Source organism: Danio rerio, chromosome 10, assembly GCF_052040795.2.
Source record: "Danio rerio strain M-AB ecotype USA chromosome 10, GRCz13ab, whole genome shotgun sequence".
In the NCBI taxonomy this organism is placed as follows: Eukaryota; Metazoa; Chordata; class Actinopteri; order Cypriniformes; family Danionidae; genus Danio; species Danio rerio.
In genome coordinates, this window is record NC_141030.1 from 34,453,017 (window position 1) to 34,476,622 (window position 23,606).

Genomic DNA, 23,606 nt, shown 5'->3' on the forward strand with positions numbered 1-23,606 from the left:
TTTATGTTCCTTTAATATCTATTAGAAAACTCTATTTAAAATTCTAGAATCTGTATTTTGAATCCAACAATTATAATTGCATCATATTCCATATTGTGCAAAAGTCTTTAGCTACTAGTATTTTCACTCCCAAATAATATTTTGTCAGTTAGTTCTATATTTTGCTGTAGTGTGTCAGACAGAAATATCGGTTTACATTTCTAACCCTCATTTAATCCAGTGAGATTGAGCAAGGAGTTTTCAAAATTTTCACTGGATTGTTTCAATTAATAGAAAAAAAAAAATAGTTCATTTTGTATTGCTCTGGACCAGCTTCAGAAAAGAAACAGATACACAAATTGAGGTATTAAAGCCCACATTGTAAAGTTGAAGTTTCAAGTGATTTAGTGAAGCAGTGAGAGTTCCAGACTAGCATGCCGAGATAATGGGATCAAATCTAAGGTAATACAGCTATAGATGTTCGATTTTAAATGCTCTGTTCTTGTAACATGTTTTCTTTTAACATTGGTCTGACATCCGGATGAACACTTTGTGAATAAATATGTCTTGTTTTGGTCATAAAAAATAACAATATTAAAATACATCATGTCATAATTTCAGAATAATTGTACAAGGCAGAATTCGAACTCAAGCCATTTGCAGCACAGTTACTGTGCACATGCACGGTCCATTAGGCTACATGACTTTTTCATGCTTTGAAACGCTTTAGTCTTTATTGTTTGAAAACTGTCACCACTGACTTTCATAGCGGGGAAAAAAAGTATGAAAGTCAATGGTTACAGGTTTCTAGCATTTTCATTCATTCATTCATTTTCCTTCGGATTAGTCCATTATTTAGTAGGTGTTGCCACAGCAGAATGAACCGCTGACTTATCCCAGATAGCCAGTACTGGGAAAGTTTATAGCATTTTTCAAAACATATTATTTTATGTTAAACAGAAAAAAAGAAACTAAAAAAAAAGGTTTTGTGACAAATAAAGCAAGACTATATGACGACAATGTAAACTTTTGGGTGATCTGTCAATTTTTTTTAACAAAAAAATCTAACTGACTTTGATCTTTTTTTTTTTTTTTTGGTGAAAATATTCGTAGTCACAGTACTGAAAACGATACAATTACAATTATCTAGGAATTAAAATAAAGTATAGTATTAAAATAGACATTAAAGGACATTGGTGAAGATAAAAACCTAGAGATACTATTTAGGGAGAATACAGAGCCAAATTGGCTGCGGATAAGTGCATTTCAACAGCCAGTTTCAGTCCCCACACCACCTGTGTATATCTGTGCTTTCCATGCAAGCTGAGAGAGACAAAACAGGTATTTTGTGAGCTCATCCATTACAGATCTCTCCACCCTGTGACCTTGAAACAAGCTAATGTGCTGTACCAACCGCAAATATGCAAATGGCCAAAAAACAGGACCTATTCACTGGCCTCATATTAAAACGCTTACCTTACAGACATTTAATATAGATTTTAAAGACACTTCAGTTGAGTGCAGAGTTTGGGTTAGAGTTATGCAAAATAAAAACACTGAGTTGTATTTCTCTTTTCATAAACTAAAAAATGTTGTATTTATCATTGTGATTTTTTGTGCACCGTGCTTAAGTAAACACGCCTGAGAGATAAAAACAGACTGATTTATTATATTACAAAAACACTCTGAAGAGGTTGGAACTGCAGCTGAATATCATATTTAGTCATATACGGTGATCATATTCCACCAAAAACAAGCCTGATGGATATTTTGTCTCTGCTGGGTCAAAAGCAGAAACAGTTATTGCTTTTCATTCCAACAAGCCTGCGTGCCATCAAAAGTATTTTTCTCCTCTGATGTGTTGCAAATGCAATATAAAACCTGATAAGTTTGGAATTTTCAAAATATTTGTTGAAACTGAATTCCTCCAAGCATCCAAGTAAAGTACATTTTCCTTCAAATCAAGGCCAGACAAATAAGTTCTAGTTTGTTTTGCGGGTTATATCCTAGCAAGCAAAATTTTGATTTTTGCATCAGCACTATCAACATTTTTTTCAGAAACAATGTTACACTAAACTAATCTAAAATAAACTAAAATATTGAATAAATAAAATAAAATAAACAACAAAAACAAAATAAAATAAAATGAATAAATACAACATAACAACAACAAGAAAAAGAAATTAAACAAAATGAAATGAAAATAAAACAAAATAAAGCAAAAAAAATATTAAAATGAAAATAAAATACAATAATGAATAAATAAAATAAATAAGCAAAATACAATAAATAAAAATTAAATTAAATTACAAAAAAAAGAAAATAAAAACAAAATAAAAGTAAAATTAAAGTAATAAACAAAAATAAAATAAAATGAAATATTCCACCATAGACTTTAATGATCTTCTGTTGTCTTCTTCATGTATTGTAATGCTTTAAGTACATTATAAACCATGGGTCTTAAACTTGATTCCTAGAGGGCTGCAGCTCTGCACAGTTTTGCTTCAACCCTATACAAACACAGCTGATCCAGGATGTTTAAGACTACTAGAGACTAGGTGTGATTTGGAGGTGGTAGGAGCTAAAATTTGCAGAGCTGCGGCACTCCAGAAATTGAGTTTGAGACCACTACAGACTTTGTGTTGTCTGTCGGACCCAATATAGTCTTTAAGTTTCTTCAAGCGTCAAATTGTGCCCTGTGTGTAAACAAATCTGCAGTAAAACTTGGCCTGGAACTTCATTAAAGATAGTGAAGAAGTTCATCCACTCTTTCCTATGTTTGAGTCGATTAGAATATATGTAGTGCAAATATAACTTGGCACTACAAATTGTGAGCATAACAAAAAAAAATGTAAATTCTAAAGCAAAGAGCATTAAAAATCAACATATCTCTCCATATAATTAATATTGAGCTAAAACACACAAATAACACTTAACTTGAATATTTATTCTACATACAAAATGTGATGAAAATTAACTTGATTATTTATTCTGCATACGAATTGTGATGAAAATTTTGAACTAGAAATCTGCAAATCAACTTAACGCTATCCTAAATGGTTAGTTTTCCGTTATTTACTCACCCTTGCCTTGCTCTATACTAGAGCTGCACAATTAATCAAAAAAAGATCACGATCTCGATCCGACCCTACACACGATCTTAATTTAGGTTTTCTACAATTCAGCCAATTATATTTTCAAGGTCAGGAGAGAAGCGTAAACGCGGTCCCACAAGTCTTCACATTGTTTTATATACGTTGCTCAGCAACATGGACACCTCCAAATGGTTAAAAGTTGTATTTGCGGCTGCAAAATCACGCATGTGTGCCCGCCGATGATGCTATTTTAAAGAGTTCACACTTAGCTGATGATTGATTATAAAGTGTGTGTGACATGCTGTCCCAGGAGATAGCCCTGACCTCATCCTTGAGCCCGGGGCTTCCTCCTGTTTCCTGGGCGAGATGAATTTGAGCTCAGGCAGGTCTCGAGAACCCCCCTGTTATTTATGGCTAATGACAAATTAGGAATTGCTAAAGAGAGATATACTGCTGATTAAAAGCTCATTTATGGTGCTAATTTGGTTTAGTTAATTGACCTTTGTCACAAGTTTTCGGACAGTGAGAGGACGTGTAAACTCTGCACATAAACGTCGACTGGCCTGTTTTAGACTTGGACAAGTGACATTCTTGCTATGCGGCAACAGTGCTGTTCACTGGGCCACCCTATAGAGGAAAAGAAAGCAGGATTAGGGGTGGATTGGGGATTTCCTCAAGCCGAAGAAGACTGAGGTAAGAAACTACTCATTTATTATGAGTTGAGAATCATCCAATTGGTAAATCATGCATTAGCTAATGCGGGACCAGCTGCGGTCAATCATAGGCACGTGATCCTCTCGAAATTAGTTTATAAATAAACTTCACTTAGTGAACAGAACCTGCATAGGCTGTGAATAACACGTACAAAAGTTGTAAATTATGTTTAGCTTGTTAAACAGAGTGATCGTTTGGAAGCTGCGCGGTAAGTATGATTTGCATGTATGTTTATTTTTTTCTCAAAATGACGACAGCCATGCACTTGCCATGCACTTGGCAGTAAAAGTGAAACCGAAAGTGAGCACATCATTTAAATGATCATATCACATTTTAGAGTTATGATTACAACATTTTTTTTTCTTTCATAGTGATACAGAGTTTTGTGCATAAAAATAAAATGATTACAGGGTCAGCATAACTACTGTTGCCTGTATAATGTTAAATATAATGCAATCAGGAAACTGATAATGACAAATGTCTCATTTTACCAGTGGAAAAATGGTCTAATAATGTTGTCAAGCATAATGACAAGACAAATGACAAGCATATGTCTCAAACAAAATAATTCAACTTTACAATTATGAATAGTTGTATTCTGATGTCATCACTTTACTGTGAATTAACAACCAGGGCATATTTAAAGTATATTCAAGTCCACTATTCAAAGTCTAACCAAAATGTAGCATTTTAACCAACAATAGATCTACACATAAGCCTAAAATTATTATTGTAGTTTTACAATATGCCTGAGAAATAGCTATAATAATGCCCTACTCATATTAACCTTTATTTTATATCTGTATAATCGTGAGAAAATCATGATCTTGATTTTAAGCAAAAAACAAAACCGTGATTCTCATTTCAGCCAGAATCATGCAGCCCTATTCCATACCATGATACTGTGAAGAGAGATGAAAGCCACTGACATCCATAGTGGGGGAAAATATAACATACAAATACTATGTATGTAACAGTAACAGGTTTCTTTCTACACATTCTTTAAAATCTTCTTTTGTGTTCAACAGAACTTAAAAAAAAATCAAACTAGTTTGAAACAAGTGAAGAGAATTAAAATTAATTAAAGAATTAAAGAATTAAAATGTTGGTGTGGAATATCCCTTTAATGCAGTAATATTTTGCATAAAATGAAGAAATTTAGTTTTTTTTTAGTTCACATCTTAGTTTTTAAAGTGTACTTTAAAGTAAGCCAAAACAAACAAAGTTCTGTAGTTTGTTTCCAGTTATCCCAGTAGGCTTAACAAAGCTAGCCAGCAAAATTTACATTTTTTTGCATCAGCGCTAACAAGCAGGTTGTTTCAGCAACAATGTTCCTCTAAATGCAAGTGCACACAATAAAACACACATATTCCTCCCTGGACTATAATGACCTTCATTTGTCTTCTGCATGTAGTGGTTTTATAAGAATAATGCTTTGTGTACCTCGGAGAAGGAGCTCAGAGGAAAACCTCAGGTTTCGAATTGCGCAGCACACTCGCGCGACGCATGTCTCCTCTCGCATTGCATCTGATCGATTCATCCGATCGATGGCGCGGAAGACGATGAGGCCATTTACAGAGACACATACCCTCAGCAGCAGTCATCAACCACATAAATAGATGTAGCGCTGATACACTACAGGACGGCAAATGCAAAGCCTAATGGAACGCTGTCCCGTTTGAGAAGCGCTAATGAGTGACCTAAAACCGGAAGCGTGAAAAATGTTAGGACATTTAAAAACAAGCATGTAGATGTCAAGCGAGATATGTGAGGCTTCTCTTTGCATTTTTAGCAGAGACGAGGCAATAACAAGCTCAGAGTTCAAGAGGAACGGAGCCACACTTGATGACAGAAATAGACAGGACGCTACAGTTTGTGTAGGCAGACTTTAGCTGAGCGTGGCAAGATTTAACAAAGCTGAGACAAAGCATTACAGTAAAGGCACACCAAGACCCCATCTGTTCAGAAAGCTCTCAGATCCATTCTCAAGAACACTAGGCTGAAATTGTACACCGCTCAGCATGGGACTGTAGGGTGTAAGGGAAAAGATGCGCGCTGCAAAACAATTCAATATCTTAAGTGCACTTTTGAGTGCCACAACAGCACGCTTATGTAGCGAGACGTAGATGCGGAGCGTTGATGGATGTGTTAAAAGTGCGCCGAAGACTCGATAATTAATTGAATCGCAGGTTAAGTGAAAATCCGAACAGGTCCATGTTGTGTTTTGTATTTCTAATCAGGACCAAAAAATAAGCACCTTGGTCTGTTTGTTGAGTTATTTAAGCCTGCAGTAATTAGTGTCAGGACAAAGCACTAAAGGTTAATGAGCATTTGATAAGGCTGTGTTTTATTACCCAAAACACTGCTTACTTTTTCTTACTAAAACATGACACCTCTGCAGATGGTTGGAAAAATGTGGCGATATTTGGCATGTATCTGAAGTGTACACCCCCAACCTGGGACGGATTTGGCAACGGCGATGTTAATTGTTTTTTTTTGGAGCACGATTATGACGGCAATCGACTGTGCCGTAAATCACAACAAAGGTCTGACTATCGACACTTGATTTAGTGAGGAGAAAAACAAAGCCTTCTGCCCTATTTTCCGCTGCTCTCTGGGCTGCGTGTCTTAAATCAATATCCATCAACGATTTTGAAATTACACCCAGATTAAATCCCAATTTCATCACCGGGAGTCACATCTGCTGAGTTTCATTTAATTACATCAGCCTGGAAAAGGAGAATCAAAGTAGTTTGTCAGCCGTTATTTACCCAACCCAAATGTCAACAAAATCCCAACCCAGCGCAGAGCTGCTTTTCCTCATGCGCACATTGAATGATGTAAAGATTTCATGAGAAGTCCTCTTAAGGTTTACCTTGTACGATGAGGTGCACTTTGGTCGACTCTGGTTTCTTGTTCGTGAGGATGGAACACACATACGGGCCCTCGTCGTACAAGTTCACATTTAGGATCTTTATACTGTATTCATTGACTGCTGTGTTTAGCAGAACCACCCGGGGGTCCAATGACCATTTCTCATTGCCCGTGAAGAGGATGGTGGTCCGGTTGAGCCATGCCACCCGTGATACTTTGTTGTCCACACTGCACCTGTTGAACAACACACAAATAGAAAAGGGAAAACATGAGTGTTCGCTACATCGCCAATAACCTGTGTTTGTTAATATTAAATAATTATAGTCAAAACATTATAATAGTTTTTTTTGTTTGTTTTTTTTTTTACAGAATTTGACATTTCTTTAATAACGTTAGTCAGGATTCAGAAATTAATGTTTTCACCTAGTGCTGTCAAAAGTTTAATCAACATAATCACATTCAAAATAAAAGCTTGTATGTACAAAATATATGTATACGTGCACTGCTCAGCTTAAAGACGACTCTCATGGAGAATGAAGTCACATGAATTGCTCAGGGGAGGTTTTTTTTTTTTTTTTACACATTCTGTAGGTCTGTGGGTCTCGTAAGAAATGTTTTCTAAGAAAAGTGGTGACGTGTTCAAAACTTATTTCGCCCACTGTGTGCTTATTTATGTTTATAAATTAAATATTTATTCCTAATACAAATTTAAATGCAATTAATGACAATTAATCATTTGACAACAGTAATTTTAACCTTTTAAACTACAGTGTGTTTGCATAAGCCAGTCTTGCTTTTAAGGACAAAAAGAACAAATAAAAATATAGTATTTATATGCTAATCAGATTTTTCTCTGTATTCATTCATTCAATTTGCGTCTGCTCAGTCCCTTGATTCATCCGGGGTTACCACAGCGGATTAAAAAGCCAACTTACCCAGCATATGTTTAATATTGGACTTGTATTATATATATATATATATATATATATATATATATATATATATATATATATATATATATATATATATATATATATATATATATATATATATTAACATCTACACTCATCGGCCACTTTATTAGGTACACGTCCAACTGCTCATTAACGCAAATTTCTAATCAGCCAATCACATGGCAGCAACTCTATGCATTTAGGCATGTAGACATCGTCAAGATGATCTTCTGCAGTTCAAACCGATCATCAGAATGGGGAAGAAAGGTGATTTAAGTGGCTCTGAACGTGGCATGGTTGTTGGTTCCAGATAGATTTTACAGTTGGTTCTAGCGATTACAGAGAATAATCCAAAAGAGAGAGCATCCAGTGAGCGCCAGTTCTGTGGGCGCAAATGCCTTGTTGATGCCAGAGGTCAGAGGAGAATGGCCAGACTAGTTCGGGGTGATAGAAAGGTAACAGTAAATCAAATAACCACTTGTTACAACTGATGTATGCAGAAGAGCATCTCTGAATGCATGTCAATATGGACCAGAATATCTGAGGAATATTTCCAGTACCTTGTTGAATCTATGCCACGACAAAAGAGGATCTAACCCAGTACTTAGTAAGGTGTACCTAATAAAGTGATCGGTGAATGAGTATATATATATATATATATATATATATATATATATATATAGTTATCACGTCACATATCTAGTTGTCACATATCTAGTTATAACCTAGTACATTTTCTTTAACATAAATATTTTTACCACAGTACAGAAAGTTCAAGCTAACTTCTACTTTAAGAAAAGAAAAATAATAATAAAGCAATGATTTATATTCTAGATGCAATACTAGGGCCCTAACCCAGAGACCAACCTTCAATTGAACAGACTTTACTAGAGAAATATCATAATGCCCACAATATCACTTTAGCTCCCATGGAACACACACATCTACACACACACATATATACACAACAAGACAACAGGTATAAAAACAGATATCTGTCCCTTCTCTCTCCTTTTCTATTACAGATTTGGAGAACCAGCTGCAAAAACGGCAATAGCTTTTCATCTCATCCATTTCAAATAGCCGCGAGGAGAAATTAGGGCAATTCTGGGCGATAGCCACCTTTCAGTTCAGAAGAATCTGGATATGACACTACATTTGTCTCCTTCACAGGAAAGGACATTTCTTAAAACTGCAGAGAAAGACCTAGAGGCGTTCGCTATACTTATCTTTTTTACCCTTTTCTAAACTTTTGAGTGACGGCTCTAAAGGTTAGGACTAATTGAAAGTCTGAGCTACATATTAAAAAAAGCGAGGCTGCAATATCATGCACCTCGATGTATTTTCTCCCAAGCAAAAAATACTATTTCCATGGCTTTTATTTGTCATTTGCTATCTGGCATTTGCTTTATTAGTCAATCGTTATTTAATATTACAATGGCACTGAATGTGCTGCGTTGACATGGTTTTCATCAATGACACTTTCGCAAGGTGCACCGAGGATTTTTGAAAATGCCATTGCCAAACCCTTCACGTCAGCATGCCAAAACACTGCAGTAATTCATATTAGTCTTTAAGAGGACTTCACGCTCAAGGTCAAAATCAGTAAATGGATTATCAAACCCTTTACTGGTAAATTTCCCGGCTCTGAAAATTAGTCAACAAGAGAGCGCTCTTTTGGCAAATCTGGAGGGCAACAATTGCGAGTGTGAAGTGAATGCTTTCTCAGGATATTCTTCAAAGGGAAAAGCTCATTCAGTCTCTGTTAATCTATGCAGAGTGCTGGAGAGCTAGAGAGCTTGCAGAGGATTTGAACCATAGAAAACCACAAGATTAAGCGGCGGTCTATAATCATGCATGCTCTGCAGTTTTTGCTCGGGAATCACGGTGCACATTTGAACAATAGAATGGATTTTTTTTTAAAGTTTCAGTCTAAAAATAACCTCTTAGTCATTCAACGCTTGGCCTTAAGACCTTAGAAGTGATGCAAAACCTATTGTTCATATTTGAACATCTTGGCGCTGTGAGCCTAATTTCCTTAAACTTTTTCATGTTGAACTTGTATACCCCACACAACATACAATTCACAATAGAAAATCAACATTCAGAAAAAAATAATGTACACAAATTATAATAAAAATAATACCAAACAACAATTATAACATAAATGTTAAATATCAAATAATACAATAGACAGACCCTTCAATTTCGCCTCTACATGCTCGCCAAATGCTGTAAAAAGCTACCCCATTTCTTATAGAAAGTATGGGTATGAGTTCTGAAGTCCTGCCAACATACAGTTATATGATGCAGTAGAAGTCATCAGCTCAATCCTATCCTTAAAAGTGGAGTATCTATCTATCAAATTTTGTAGTACCAGTTTCACAGTCATAAAACATCCTGCAATGACTAGCCCAGCCCGTGCTTTAGATATCCCTTTCCATAGAGTGAATGTATCATCAAGGTGACAAACTCTCGGTGAATAATGTAAGGAATATGGCTGATCAGAAACATAATAATTATTATTATTATTTTTTTTACAAATGCATCAGCAAACACAGCGTCAGCTTCTCCCATACAGAAAAGACTGGATGGTCAGTTGTAATCTGATCCCAATGTATTTAGGACACCAAAGAATGCTCACAACTGGACACACAGAGAACTTCTATAAGCTCCTTGCCTAACACTGATGCTTTTAATGTAAACTTTTATTCTCTCTGTATGTGTAATCAGGTGTTTTGCAACACGTCTCTTGCTCATGTATTAATATTATGGTTTTAATACTTCTGCAGTCAAAGTTTAACTCTACCAAAGCTAAACAAACTTATAGATAGTTCATGTGTGATGTCCCTGCAAAGCTTAGTTGGTGTACTGAACAATTATTTACATTTCATGTTAATATGTGTGCAACATATGTACATTTCAAGTAATTCTGCATCAATTTACACCAAGAACGCCTATGCAAATTACACCAATTTGAAACAGAGTTGAACTTCTCATTGGTCAACTCGGCTCCAGAGGGTGAGTACAAAACCATCCTTAAAAAAGGCCACCTAAGGCCACTGCCCAGAGACTCTAGAAGGCCCAGACCAGGGAAAGACTTGAACCCAGAACCCCAGAGGACTCCAGGGAGTAGGTGGGGCCCCAGACAAAATGGGTTAATCACACAGCTCAGACATTTCCATCTGCGATACCTTTCTTTCTTTTCTGTCAAGAGAACAGTTTTGCCACCTCAACTTAATAATCTAGACTCCACCTCACTCCAAGCCTCACAAAAACAAAGAACTGATGACCAGCTAACCACATGCTCAACCACGAGTTCTTCACATCACAAAAGGAACGCTACCAACAATTCCAGACTAGCACAGAACTGGTGTAAACTAAATATAACTCGAAAGAGAGAATAGAAGGGTTAAATTCTTTTTTTTTTTTTTTTTACTTCACTTAGTTTGGTCTTATACAATTCAAGGTATTTCCATCATTACACTCTCTCAAACTCTTATTTTACTTTCTTTACACTTCAACTGTACGAATGTATGTTTTTGTTAGATTTGTCAATAAAGTTTCATTTTGTATAAAGAAAGGTGCATTTTTATGAATCTAATGTCTTAAATTTCGATGTTGCTGCCTTGCTTAAACATAAATGGGTTTTAGTTTTGATAGAATTAGCCATAATTAAAGTCAACTGTCAGTTTGAACTATTGCTGGACGATGCGTCTGTTCGGATTTAAAGAGTTGATTCTTTTGAAGCCCCGGTTAAATGAATCTTCAGTTCCCTTTGAGATAATTCGTTACAATAAAGTAAAGGTTGTCCCAGACATTTCTCAAGATTTTGAATAAATAATGTCCAGAATGGAGCCCACACACCAGGCCCTGACCTAATCCCTATCTGCCTTTGGAGTCAATATGGACCTTCTTTGGTGAAAAAGACATGTATTGCTATTTAAACAAATGCATGTGATAAATTTCATTCCTATAATAGTGGTTATTTTCATTAATCCTAGCCTATGCAGTCTTCCTGGGGTCCAGTAATATCAATTAATTATCTTATAATGTATCAGTGTACTTCTAGCATCTCTCATAGAACCCCCTATACCAGAAACTACAGCTTCCCATTAACCCTCTTCAAATTCCACCTCCAAGTCTTTCTCCCAAACAATTCTCAAATGATAAGTTTTTCCATACATGTTGTTTGCAGCAATCTTATACACAAAAGATATAGTTAGCACTGACTTTGACATATTTAGAAAACCCTATAAAACATTTGCTTCTGCTCCTGCCTTGTATCCCACAGATCGTATCCTACTATGCAACTGTATATATTTCCAGAAATCCCCTTTTTCTAATAATTTGAACTTGTCTTTCAATTCCTGAAATGAATACAGTGCCCTCTGTCCATATAAATCAATTGTTTCAATTGTACAGGCCTTTTTTACACCAATCCATCCAATACACTGTTTCCTTTCCTATAATAATAGCTGGGTTACTCCATAAAGAAGAATAGCATTGATTGTAATGGGTTCAAATGAAATATCTTATGTACTTTCTTCCAGATCTGCTTTGAGTGTTCCAATATAGGGTTAACTTCCCCATCCACAATAAAATGTAAAGATTTCTGAGATAAAGCATCAATAACAATGAATGGGGACGTCAGAGTTTTCTCTATTTCCATCCAGCTTATACCCTCCCTAATTTTCCTAAACGTAACATGCCATACTACAAAAAATAAATAAATAAATCTCATAACTGTCAGAAAACCCCCAGATGTTATTAAACATTAATTTTGCACTTCCAAACCGCACTCATCATCATCTTCCAATATGTGTCCAGTTGATAAGTGTGTGAATTTGTACTCTTAGTCTGGCTGAGCGCCTGAAACACCAATGTAATGATGGGGCAAAAACATGGGGGCTGTGCCAAAAAGTTAATTTTCTGTTCAAAAGTTACATTTTAAGTGGCTTAGTGCTGAAAGCCTTGCGCTGTGAATAAGAAGGTCATGGTTCCAATCCCAGCGTGGACACCTTCTCTGGCCGTTTTGAGCAGGACGGTTAACACCTCGTCTGCTCCAGGGGTGCTGTGGGACACATGATTGCGTGCGCTGAATTGCTCCGTCTGCCTCTGACAGATTAGATTAGCCATATGCAAGATAGCGAGTTTGCATTCTGGCTGGGAATGAGTGCAAAGTCTGACAACGCAAAGAAGGAGAAGAAAAAAGTTGTAGTGATTTTAATACAAACTGTTCTTTAGAAGGTCATACTGGGTTGAATCTATGAAATGACTTCCCTCGCCCAAAATCTTTTGGCAAACTATTAAATGCAACGGATGTGTTTTTCCCGATTAATGCTTTGATGAAAGGGGTCAAAATTACACATTTTCAGCTTGAGATAGATGGCAACATTATTGTTACAAAAATTGGTCTGTTAGAAAAATCTATTGACAATTGCAAGATTTTTTTTTCTTTTCCTCAAAAGTATGCATGACTATAACTAAATATATATCAAAGACATTTTGATGTCATTGTATATTTTATCTTTTTTTTCTCCTTATGTTTAATGCCCCATGTCAGCTTCAACGCTTCCCATTCACTTTGAATGAGTGATGTCAAGCGTAGCCGAACTGCATTGTGGATCTGTCGATGATACTTCAGAGGCGTTGCTCGCTGCAGAAGTTTGGACTTGCTCAACTTTTCAAGCGCCGACAGAAGCGTCAGCCAATCAGATCGCTGCATGTAAATACACCAGCTCAGACAGTGGTCTATTGCTGACTAGTTTCATTGGCTGATGCTGCTATGATGATTGCGTCAGCTCAAACTTCAGACATGCCTTCTGTCAAGCGTTGACGCTGAAGCCCGTGTGAATGGGGCCTATAATTCAGTTCTGAGATATTGTAATCTCAATTTTGCTCAGTGAGCAAGCTGCTACTATCCAACTGTTTTGACAGATGTGAATAAGAATACGATAATAGTTTTAATATTAATGTTTTTTTGACATTCTGTTTTTTAACAGTATGAAAAATAACCCATATTTAGTTTTGTCAACTGAAAATTCAACAATTTGAAGATTAAGCTGAATTGAGATCCAATATCTCTGAGACAGAATTACACGGGGTCTTAAAAATGAAGCTGAACAGAAAAGAAGAAAAGTTTATTAAGAATGAGAATCTAAAAGGAAATTAAGAAGCATCTAAAACTTCCCCTGCAGAAACAGGGCATCAACATGATGTCAGATTGATGTTGTACCCCATTGTGGGGATGTTGCATTTTGTTTGGAAATGAAAATTGGGTTGACGTCAAAACACAACATCAGGCAGACATCAATGTCCAAGCCCAACCTAAAATCAACCAAATATTAACATCTAGTGATGTTACATCTTGATGTTAAGTGGACATTACCAGTACGATGTAGGGTTGCACGATACTTGAATTCGGTACCAATCGATACTGAATTTTTTAAAAAAGTCCCGCTGACATTTGAGCACATTCTTAAACAGCACTACTTTGCCGTTGTGTTCACATGCTCAACAGAGATGACTGTGATTGGCCATAAAGCTCATCAGTTCACCAAACTCACTGCTGTTTACTGAGTGTTACCACATATACAGGGACACTGGAGCGTTTTAAAGACGCAATTCATCAGCGGACTGCTCGTATGTCAGTTTATGGACAAACCAGCTGATAGATGTGAATTTAAAACACTCCAGTGTCCCTGTCTCTGTGGTTAAACTCAGTAAACAAAGTTACTCAGTTAAGCACATGAATAAAATTGCAAATCAGTGGTGTTTAAAAATGTGCTCAGTAGCGCTCAAATGTCAGCAGGAAGTAGAGGTTTTTAAAACTTCAGTTTCGATTGGTGGCGAATTCCACTATCGTGACAACTCTACTATGATGTCAGACGTTGGATTTTGGTTGCCATACCTGACGAATAAATGTCAGTATTTGACATCAATGTGACGTTGGTTTAGGATGTTGGCTCGAAGTTGGTCAGTTTCTAACACAATCAAATTCAAAGTCATTTGATGTTGTTATTAGACATCATAATAACGTTGTCCTTAGACGCTGGCTAGACATTTAATTTTGGTCACCTGACGCTACAACCTAAATATAAACCATTAATGACGCAAGATGTTGTGTGCCTGCTTGGTCTGTCACACCAACCTTGGAAAACCACTGGTTTTGTCACTAAAATCTGTATATATGATTTTTTCTTTAATAAAAAGAAACAATTAATTTCAACATTATTTGTTGTTCAGATCTTACAATTTAAACAAACAAAGACTAAATAGCTATGCACATGTGTGGTTTTAGACCACTGAAAGTGTGCAACCTAAATGTAATCTGATGCACATACAGATACCACTTGGGAACTGTGACTTAAAATGTGTGCTTCTAAATGTTGAGTATTAATATTAAGATATTTTGTAAGCATTCTTAAGTGACATGCATGCAAACCTCAAGAAAAAACAAACAAAAAAGAAGTGCTGAATTGTCACCGTTGGCATATTCAGTCATTCATTTTCCTTTGGCTCACTCAATTTAATCATTAGGGGTTGTCACAGTGGAATGAACCACCAACTTATCCATCATATGTTTTACACAGCGGATGCCCTTTCAGCTGCAACCCAGTACTGGGAAACATCCATACAAACTCATAGACACAAATACACTATGGCCAATTTAGGCAAGGCAAGGCAAGGCAAGTTTATTTATATAGCACATTTCATACACAGTGGCAATTCAAAGTGCTTTACATAAACAGGAATAAAAAAGACAAGTTTAGGAACATAAAATGCAGACAATAAAAATTATTAAAAACAGATAAAAACAAATTAAAATGAGTTAAAATAGGTAATAAAAGAATGAAAAAGAAAACGAAAAACATAATAGTGCGATCTGTCTGACGCAGCACAGTGCTCATTCAGTAAAGGCACAGCTAAACAGATGTGTTTTCAGTCTTGATTTGAATGTGCCTAATGTTGGAGCACATCTAATCATTTCTGGAAGCTGATTCCAGCAGCGAGGGGCGTAGTGGCTGAAGGCAGATTCACCCTGCTTTGACTGAACTCTTGGAACTTCTAGTTTATATGATCCTAAAGATCTGAGTGATCTGTTAGGTTTGTATTCAGTGAGCATATCTGTAATGTATTGAGGTCCTTGGCCATTTAGTGATTTATAGACCAGTAATAATACTTTAAAATCTATTCTGAATGTAACTGGCAGCCAGTGTAGAGACCTGAGGAAGCAGCTAAAATAAATTTAGCTTATTCATTTCACCTTTACTGCATGCCTTTGGACTTTGCGGGAAACCAGAGCACTCGGAGCAAACCCACAAGAACACGGGGAGAACATGCAAACTCCACACAGAAACGCCAACTGGCCCAGTCCGGACTCAAACCAGCAACGTTCTTGCTGTGAGGCAACAGTGCTAACCACTGAGCCACTGTGTTGCCCATACCATTAGCATATTATTCAACAAAAATAGTAAAAATCAGCTAATTATACTAATAAATCTAACAACCTCTGTTTAAAAATAACACAGTGAACCTGCCATCTCACTGAAGTAAATTTACACCCGCTAATTTGCTCCAAATCTCAGCTGAAAAATAAAATAAAAATAAACACTGGCTTACTTATACATACATGACAATTAATATCTTTGCTTTCATCACTATTTATGTTTGTCTGGGCTATGTTTGCCCATAAAGTGTTTTTCTAAAAGGTGATTATACATTTATAAAACAATTAAATCCAAGGCTCGATATAAATCACAAAACCCACAAATATTTATGTTTTGGAAATAGCTGGTCAAACAGAGCCCTGCAATATCATCATAACACGGTATATTATTCACATCAAACAGCATGCATACATTTATAATGATCCATATCAAACAGCCGGAGAACACATTTACATATGCATATAAACCAATGGATCCATTATAAATGCAATATGGTAAAGAGACCGCCCTAGCTGCGCTGGAAATGACTGTCACTTGAAGTTAAAGGGCGACGGGAAAGCATATAGATTTTCCAACTCTGTGCTAAAAAGTAAGAGGTGTTTCTTAGACGGCAGAGCCTCCATTATCCAGCATTGACAGGGTGAGATCAGGCCTCATTCAGTGAACTAATGACTCTGTCACACCAGTCCCTTGCACTTCAGCCTAATGGACTGTCAGCCACCGTGGTGCGAGATTGTTTATATGAAGAAATATCTCCTCAACTCAAGAAGGTTCTGAAATACAAAGATGGATTACTGATTTTTCATAAAAAACTCATTTATCCATTATTAAAAGTTGTTTTGTCTACAGTAATGTATTGCTGTATTTTTTTATTCCATTGACAAATATAATATGACACATCCTATTTTAGTATCAAATTACAGAACATTTACAAAAGTGTTTTTATAAATTCAAAACATTGTATGCAAGTAGTGACTATAAGCTTTAAAAATAACGTTTAAAACAGGCAAAGTAATGTTTCATTGTTATTCACCATAACTTTTGTTAAACCTGCAACTTTTGTTTTAACTGCAAACTTTTTGTTTGACCTGCACTGGTTAGAAGAAGTACTCATAATAAGTTTATAAAGTAAATGTACTATCAGAATTTTCAGGAAATCAGTCGGGCAATAAAATGAGTAGTGTTTTGTTCCAATTAAAGATATTTTAATATTATAAATTGAGTTCTCATGCAGTATAACAACATATTCCAGTCAAAAAAATTTTTTTAAAAAAAATCAGTCCTCAAATAAAGTCCTCATCAACTGTCAAAGTTCAGTTCCAAAATTCAAAACCACAAGAATAGAAGACGCTGGAAAGTTCCTGGATGTGCTCTTGATATCGAGATGCACCAAAGCAGACTTGAGCACCGAACTCACTCGAGAAGTCCCAAAAGTCATTGCAGCTGAATAAAGGAGGTGGGAAGCGCAGCATTTCATACTTGTCTATTATTTAAGTTTGGAAACATAACTTGTTTATCTATGGAGTTTCCCTTAATGAAATGGTGAAAGTAAATATTGCCATGACATTTTTATACAGGCACAAACACATTAAGGGAGAATATTTGCTGAAAATTGTATTAAATGTTTAATTTGTGTTGTGTAGTGTATTATTAGGGTTTTCATGCATGATCTAAGGGGAAAACCAATAAATCAATGTATGAATGCTGTATTTTTTAAATATTTTTTCCGTAAAAAATGTGTGAAGGTCCTTTGACCACCAGGAAGCCGAAAGCTTGCTCTCTGCAATTCTCATATCGTCTCCCACTAAACCTAAGCAGGGCTGCGCCTGGTCAGTACCTGGATGGGAGACCACATGAGAAAGCCAGGTTGCCCCTGGAAGCGGTGTAAGTGAGGCCAACAGGGGACCAAATTTGCCCACTGGCTTCTGTCCATAATGGCCCCCTAACCATCCCAATATCATAGTTAGCTTCATCACTCTGTCTTCTCTCCACCAATCAGCTGGTTGTGGTGTGCTGTCTGGGGCAATATGACTGCCTTTGCGTCATCCAGGTAGATGCCGCACACTGGTGGTGGATAAGAAGATTCCCCCTATGTGTTAAGAGCTTTAAATGTCCAGAAAAGCGCTAAATAAATGTAAGGAATAATAATAATAATTATTATTATTATTATTATTATTATTAGGAAGAATGTAGCATTTAATTTCTCACAGGACGGGTTTTGTGTTCTCGCAGTCTCTTTCGAGGTGACCTGGCAAGAACAGTCTTCACAAGAACGCAAGTCTGTTACTTCTTTCACTTTCCTATCTCATTACATAACCTAAAACAGTCCAATAAAGGTGGAGCAAACCATTACAAACAAAAAAGTAGGGGTGAAAAAGTGAATGTACACAACTAAACATATCAAGATTTGTAAAATGTACACAAATCTTAGAAATAACACATTTTATTAAAACAAATTATGGCTCTTACAGTAAATATGTGACATTTTAATCATAATTTTGTTTAAGTTTTATTTGTTTGTAAGTGTAAGTGTGTGTGCTAAACAAGTAATGCCGCAGTCAGACTAGAGTTTGTGCAAGCGAAATTCTGTTGTGCGGCACTGCGTAAAGGGGCAGATTTAAATAAGAAGATTAGGCATTTAAAAAAATTGAGTGATTGACCAGAGTGATCATATCACGTGACTGTATTGTGGACCAGAGTTCACCAAGCTTGAACTTTCCAACACAACAAACTGCGAAACTTGACGCATGAGCTTGTGTTTCTGGTCTGCCACATTCATGCGAGTATGAATGAAAGTCTATGGGGCCAAAGGTGCAGTGTGACCGCAGTTTATGTGTGTTGAAGCAAAGTTAAAACTGAACTGTGCAGGGCAGTTTCACACCCCTATTTTAAATATCATTTAAATTATTAAATGCATTTATTAATTATATCATTTATCGTTCATCATTTAAAACCCTTTCACAAGCACACAATCCGGATTAAACCAATCCTAAACTGAGAAAATTTAAAAGTATCTGCTACAAAATGTCATTCTAACAGACAAATAAACAGTTGAAGTCAGAATTATTAGCCACCCTAAATTATTAGCCCTCCTGTTTCATTTTTTCCCCAATTTCTGTTTAAGGACAGAATTTTTTTTCAACACATTTTATAAACATAATACTTTTAATAACTCATCTCTAATAACTGTATTATTTTATCTTTGCCATGATGACAGTATACATTATATTTGACTAGATATTTTTCAAGAAACTTCTATACATCTTAAAGTGACATTTAAAGGCTTAACTAGGTTAATTAGGTTAACTTGGCAGGTTAGATTAATTAGGCAATTTATTGTATAATGTTGGTTTGTTTTGTACACTATTGAAAAAATAGCTTAAAGGGGCTAATAATTTTGTCCGAAAAATGTTTTTTTTTTTTTTTTTTAAATGAAGAACTGCTTTTATTCAAGCCAAAATAAAACAAATAAGACTTTCATCAGAAGAAAAAATATTATTAGACATACTGTGAACATTTTCTGGCTCTGTTCAACATCATTTAGGAAATATTAAAAAATAATAATAATAATGGTAATAATAAAGGGTAATAATTCTGACTTTAACGGTATATAGAATATAGGCCTTTAACATCTGCTATAGGTCTTTAACCAGAAAGCTAACCTAAATGTGGGCTAATTTGAGCACATTTACTTTCACATTATATATATATATATATATATATATATATATATATATATATTTTTTTTTTTTTTTTTTTTTTCATATTTTTATTTTAGTTTTTTTTTTTACACATTTTATTTCCAGAGGAATTTTGATTAGTGTACACTGTTACTTGTTCTGAAATAAATACATATTTGAAGGATTAATATTGCTGTTTTGCTGGATTCAGATGTAAAAGCCGGCTTGATAAACCAACTTAAAACCAATTAGCTAAATCACTCTGAACTACTTTCTTTGACCCATAAAAATAAAGTCCATCCTGACGCACAACTGAAGATTTAACACTCTTAACTCTTCTACTAAAACATCAATCAAATGCATGACCTAAATGAGGGTCAATCCTCAGACAAACAACACATTTTAAAGTTTGGCCGATGAGAATAAGAGGCCCATTTCGGCAAATGACACCTGCCATATTTTTTCATCCGGGTTTTGAAGATATGAGTAGGTCAGCGAGGCTGTGCTGAGGGGATTCATGTGGTCTCATGGTGAGATTAATGACAGGCAGGCTTTATGTGATGGGAGACTGATGAAGGCCATTACACCAGGGGCAATGAATGCTGGCTTTTCAGATAGAGGGGAAACAGGACTGATTTCCCCAACCAGACACAGACAACGCTGCTGGGGTTGGCAGAATGAGGGATTTAGAAAAAAAAAAGCAACAAATATTTGCACATTGAAAATCACACAATAAGATACTGTAGAAATCAGTATAGACCTTCACAGCAAAACCACTGGGCTATGCTCTATGGTGATGTACAAAAACATGATGTCTCTCATTTAAATACAAGCATTTGTATGAATGTTAGCTGAAACATGCTTTATGTGCAAAACAATTATGTATTACCTGTAGAATAAGCTTAATTTATTCCTTTTGTAAAGCATTGAAAAGAAAAGAAAGTGCTTTGCTCTTTATTTCTGCATTTCTTAAAACAGTAAATTTGACAATCCAAATAAACAATAGTGTATTCACGTAATATTTTATAGTTTTATACTATACTAATAATTGTGCACTACACAAACTAAAGTGACTAAAGAGCTTACATGTACTGGTGAATTAGCAATTGCAAACATTTAAATAAAATAACGAAGGCCATTGGCAAAAAAAAAAAAAAAAAAGTTTTTATATTTTATTTGCTAACGACTCACAAAATAATTAATATTAATTATTAATATATACACACACACACACACACACACACACACACACACACACACTATAACTATAACTATATATATATATATATATATATATATATATATATATATATATATATATATATATATATATATATATATATATATATATATATAAATGCTTATACACTACCGGTCATAAGTTTGGGGTCAGGAGGATTTTTAAATATTTTGAATTAAGCTTATCCTGCTTACCTACTCAAAGCTGCATTTATTGCAACTACTTCAAGTTTAATTTAATAATTTATTCCTGTGATTTTACTCCAATCTTCATTACTCCAAGAGTCACATGATCCTCCAGAAATAACTTTAATAATAATAATAATAATAATTCTTCCTTCTTCCTATTATTATTATTATTATTATTATTACTATTATTATTATTATTAGTAGTAGTAGTAGTATTAACAACAATAATAATATTATTATTAATGGTAATAGTAATAAAACCAATAATGACTAATAATTTAATTTGAAACTACATACAAAAATGAAAGCAGTTATTTAAAGTTTTTATAAATATTCAACATTTTTTTATTTAATAAGTGTCGACCTGATTAACAGAATAAATAAAATAAAAAACAACATGAAAAAAAAAAAAAAAAAAACTGACCTTACACTTTTGACCTGTAGCGTATGTGCACAGACAAACACGTCCCGTGTGTACACAAACGCCTATTGCTTTAAAGAGAGAGAGACTGCAAGAAAAAAAAAAACAGCAGGTGATTTTGGACTTTTTAGCTTTTCATATATTTCATTCTTTCTATATGCCAAAGTAAGAAAACTTCCAAATATACTTTAATATATCTGACAGTAATATAGGGCTGGGCCGATAAACAATATTATATCAAATCGCAATAAAATGTATACCAATAGCAAATATAAGCTCTGGACTTTTATTTTTACTCTATATTGTTCTAAGAGCCAATCACACAGCAGAAATGTGCAACAAAGTGAGTTGATATTAGAGATGTACTGAATTTTCGGCCACCAAAAAATTTGCGCCGAAAAATATGTCATGCCATATAATGGACCCTCTAATTTCAGTGGCTTCAGTCATTGTTGGGATACTCTCTTAAATCTAGAAGCATTAACAGCAAACATCAAAATACACATTATTATCATTCGATATGGAAAATAATTATCAAGAATGCATTTTTGCAATATTGAACAGCCCTACTGTAATATGCCAAAATCTTCTGAACCTGACTTTTTTGTTGCTAGAATTACATGCATATTAACTGAGTAATACCTCCAAATTTTGCCTTAAAATACTGTATAATTGTTAATGAACCAACAGGGGAAGCATGGTGAGAACTATTAGCTGTGTTTCCACTCTGTTTACCTGAAGTGTCTTGCCTTGACTATTTCTTTTTTGAGACTAGAATTGAATACTGCTTGTTTTTCTGTTTTGTTACTAAAAAATGCTTCCTGATATAGTTTCTAAGCGGAGCATTATGCATTCCGTATAGATGCTTTCAAAATTCTTCCCCTCTGCAAAAGCAAGTGCATTTGCTTCTCTGTAGCGCACTGAAGTCTCCAGAGTGAGCGGCGCTCCTCGTTTGAATTGAAATAACAGTACAATAGTACGGCCGCCACTTGTGATTGCCACTTTTGTCACTGCTTTTCAAGGTGGATGCACTAACATTGTATTTGTGTCAGTCCTCTGAGGCTCCGTCTGAAGGCCTCGGCCCTCCTCTATAGCTGACTAGTCATGTGGATGAATGGCCTGCAGAAGTATGAAGAGAAACTGCCATTTCTGGCCCATCACTCAAAAACATGAGAGACAGACAAGACCGATAAACGCAGCCGTTTGCTTTGTCCCGAACAGCAGTATCCCCCATCACAGACCTGGAGCTTCAGCAGACACAGCACAATGCAAAGGGAAGGAAATATTATTTCCAGAAAACCTAAAAGAAAATTGCTAATATTGTTTTTAATTATTGACCTTTTTTGGAAGTAATGTTTTGATTTTTAATGGCTATAAACTCTATCACCTTGACTTTGAAAATGGCACAATCTACGGTTTGAGCTACATAAATGTGTTTCATTTCCCTCATCAATAAAAACAACATCAATTTTTCTACTTATAAGACGCAAAGAGCTTATGAAGAGATGTTCTGGTTTCTGACCTTATTTATTTAGCCTTTTATGAATTCTGCAAGAAATATTTGGTAAAGTAATATCATTTAAATAATAATATGATATATTTGAACCATATATTTTTTTGTGTATAATTATACAGTAATATTTTATAAATAGAACATTTCAGTTACACAATTAATACAAATTTATAAATATTTGACTAGTTTAAAAAAAATGTTAAATTATAAACAAATGTAAAACATATGGTTATAAAATATACAAATCAAAAGTACATTACATACACTCACCGGTCACTTTATTAGGTACATCTTTCCAATTGCTTGTTAACACATGTTTCTAATCAGGCAATCACATGGCAGCAACTCAATGCATTTAGGCAGACATAGTCAAAATGACCTGCTGCAGTTCAAACAGAGTCTAAGAATGGGAAAGAAAGGTGATTTAAGTGACTTTGATTGTGGCATGGTTGTTGAAGCCAGATGGGCTGGTCTGAGTTTTTCAGAAACTGCTGAT

General features: G+C 35.1%; 1 protein-coding gene across 6 annotated transcripts in view; it reads right to left on the reverse strand.

Moving 5' to 3' along the window:
- The window catches only part of opcml (opioid binding protein/cell adhesion molecule-like), a 375,490-nt gene that overhangs the window by 100,791 nt on the left and 251,093 nt on the right, over positions 1-23,606 (reverse strand). For all 6 annotated transcript variants that reach the window (NM_001005580.2, XM_087269341.1, XM_087269342.1 and 3 more), the window contains 1 exon segment: positions 6,664-6,896. In NM_001005580.2, coding sequence (NP_001005580.1) covers positions 6,664-6,896 — 233 coding nt within the window.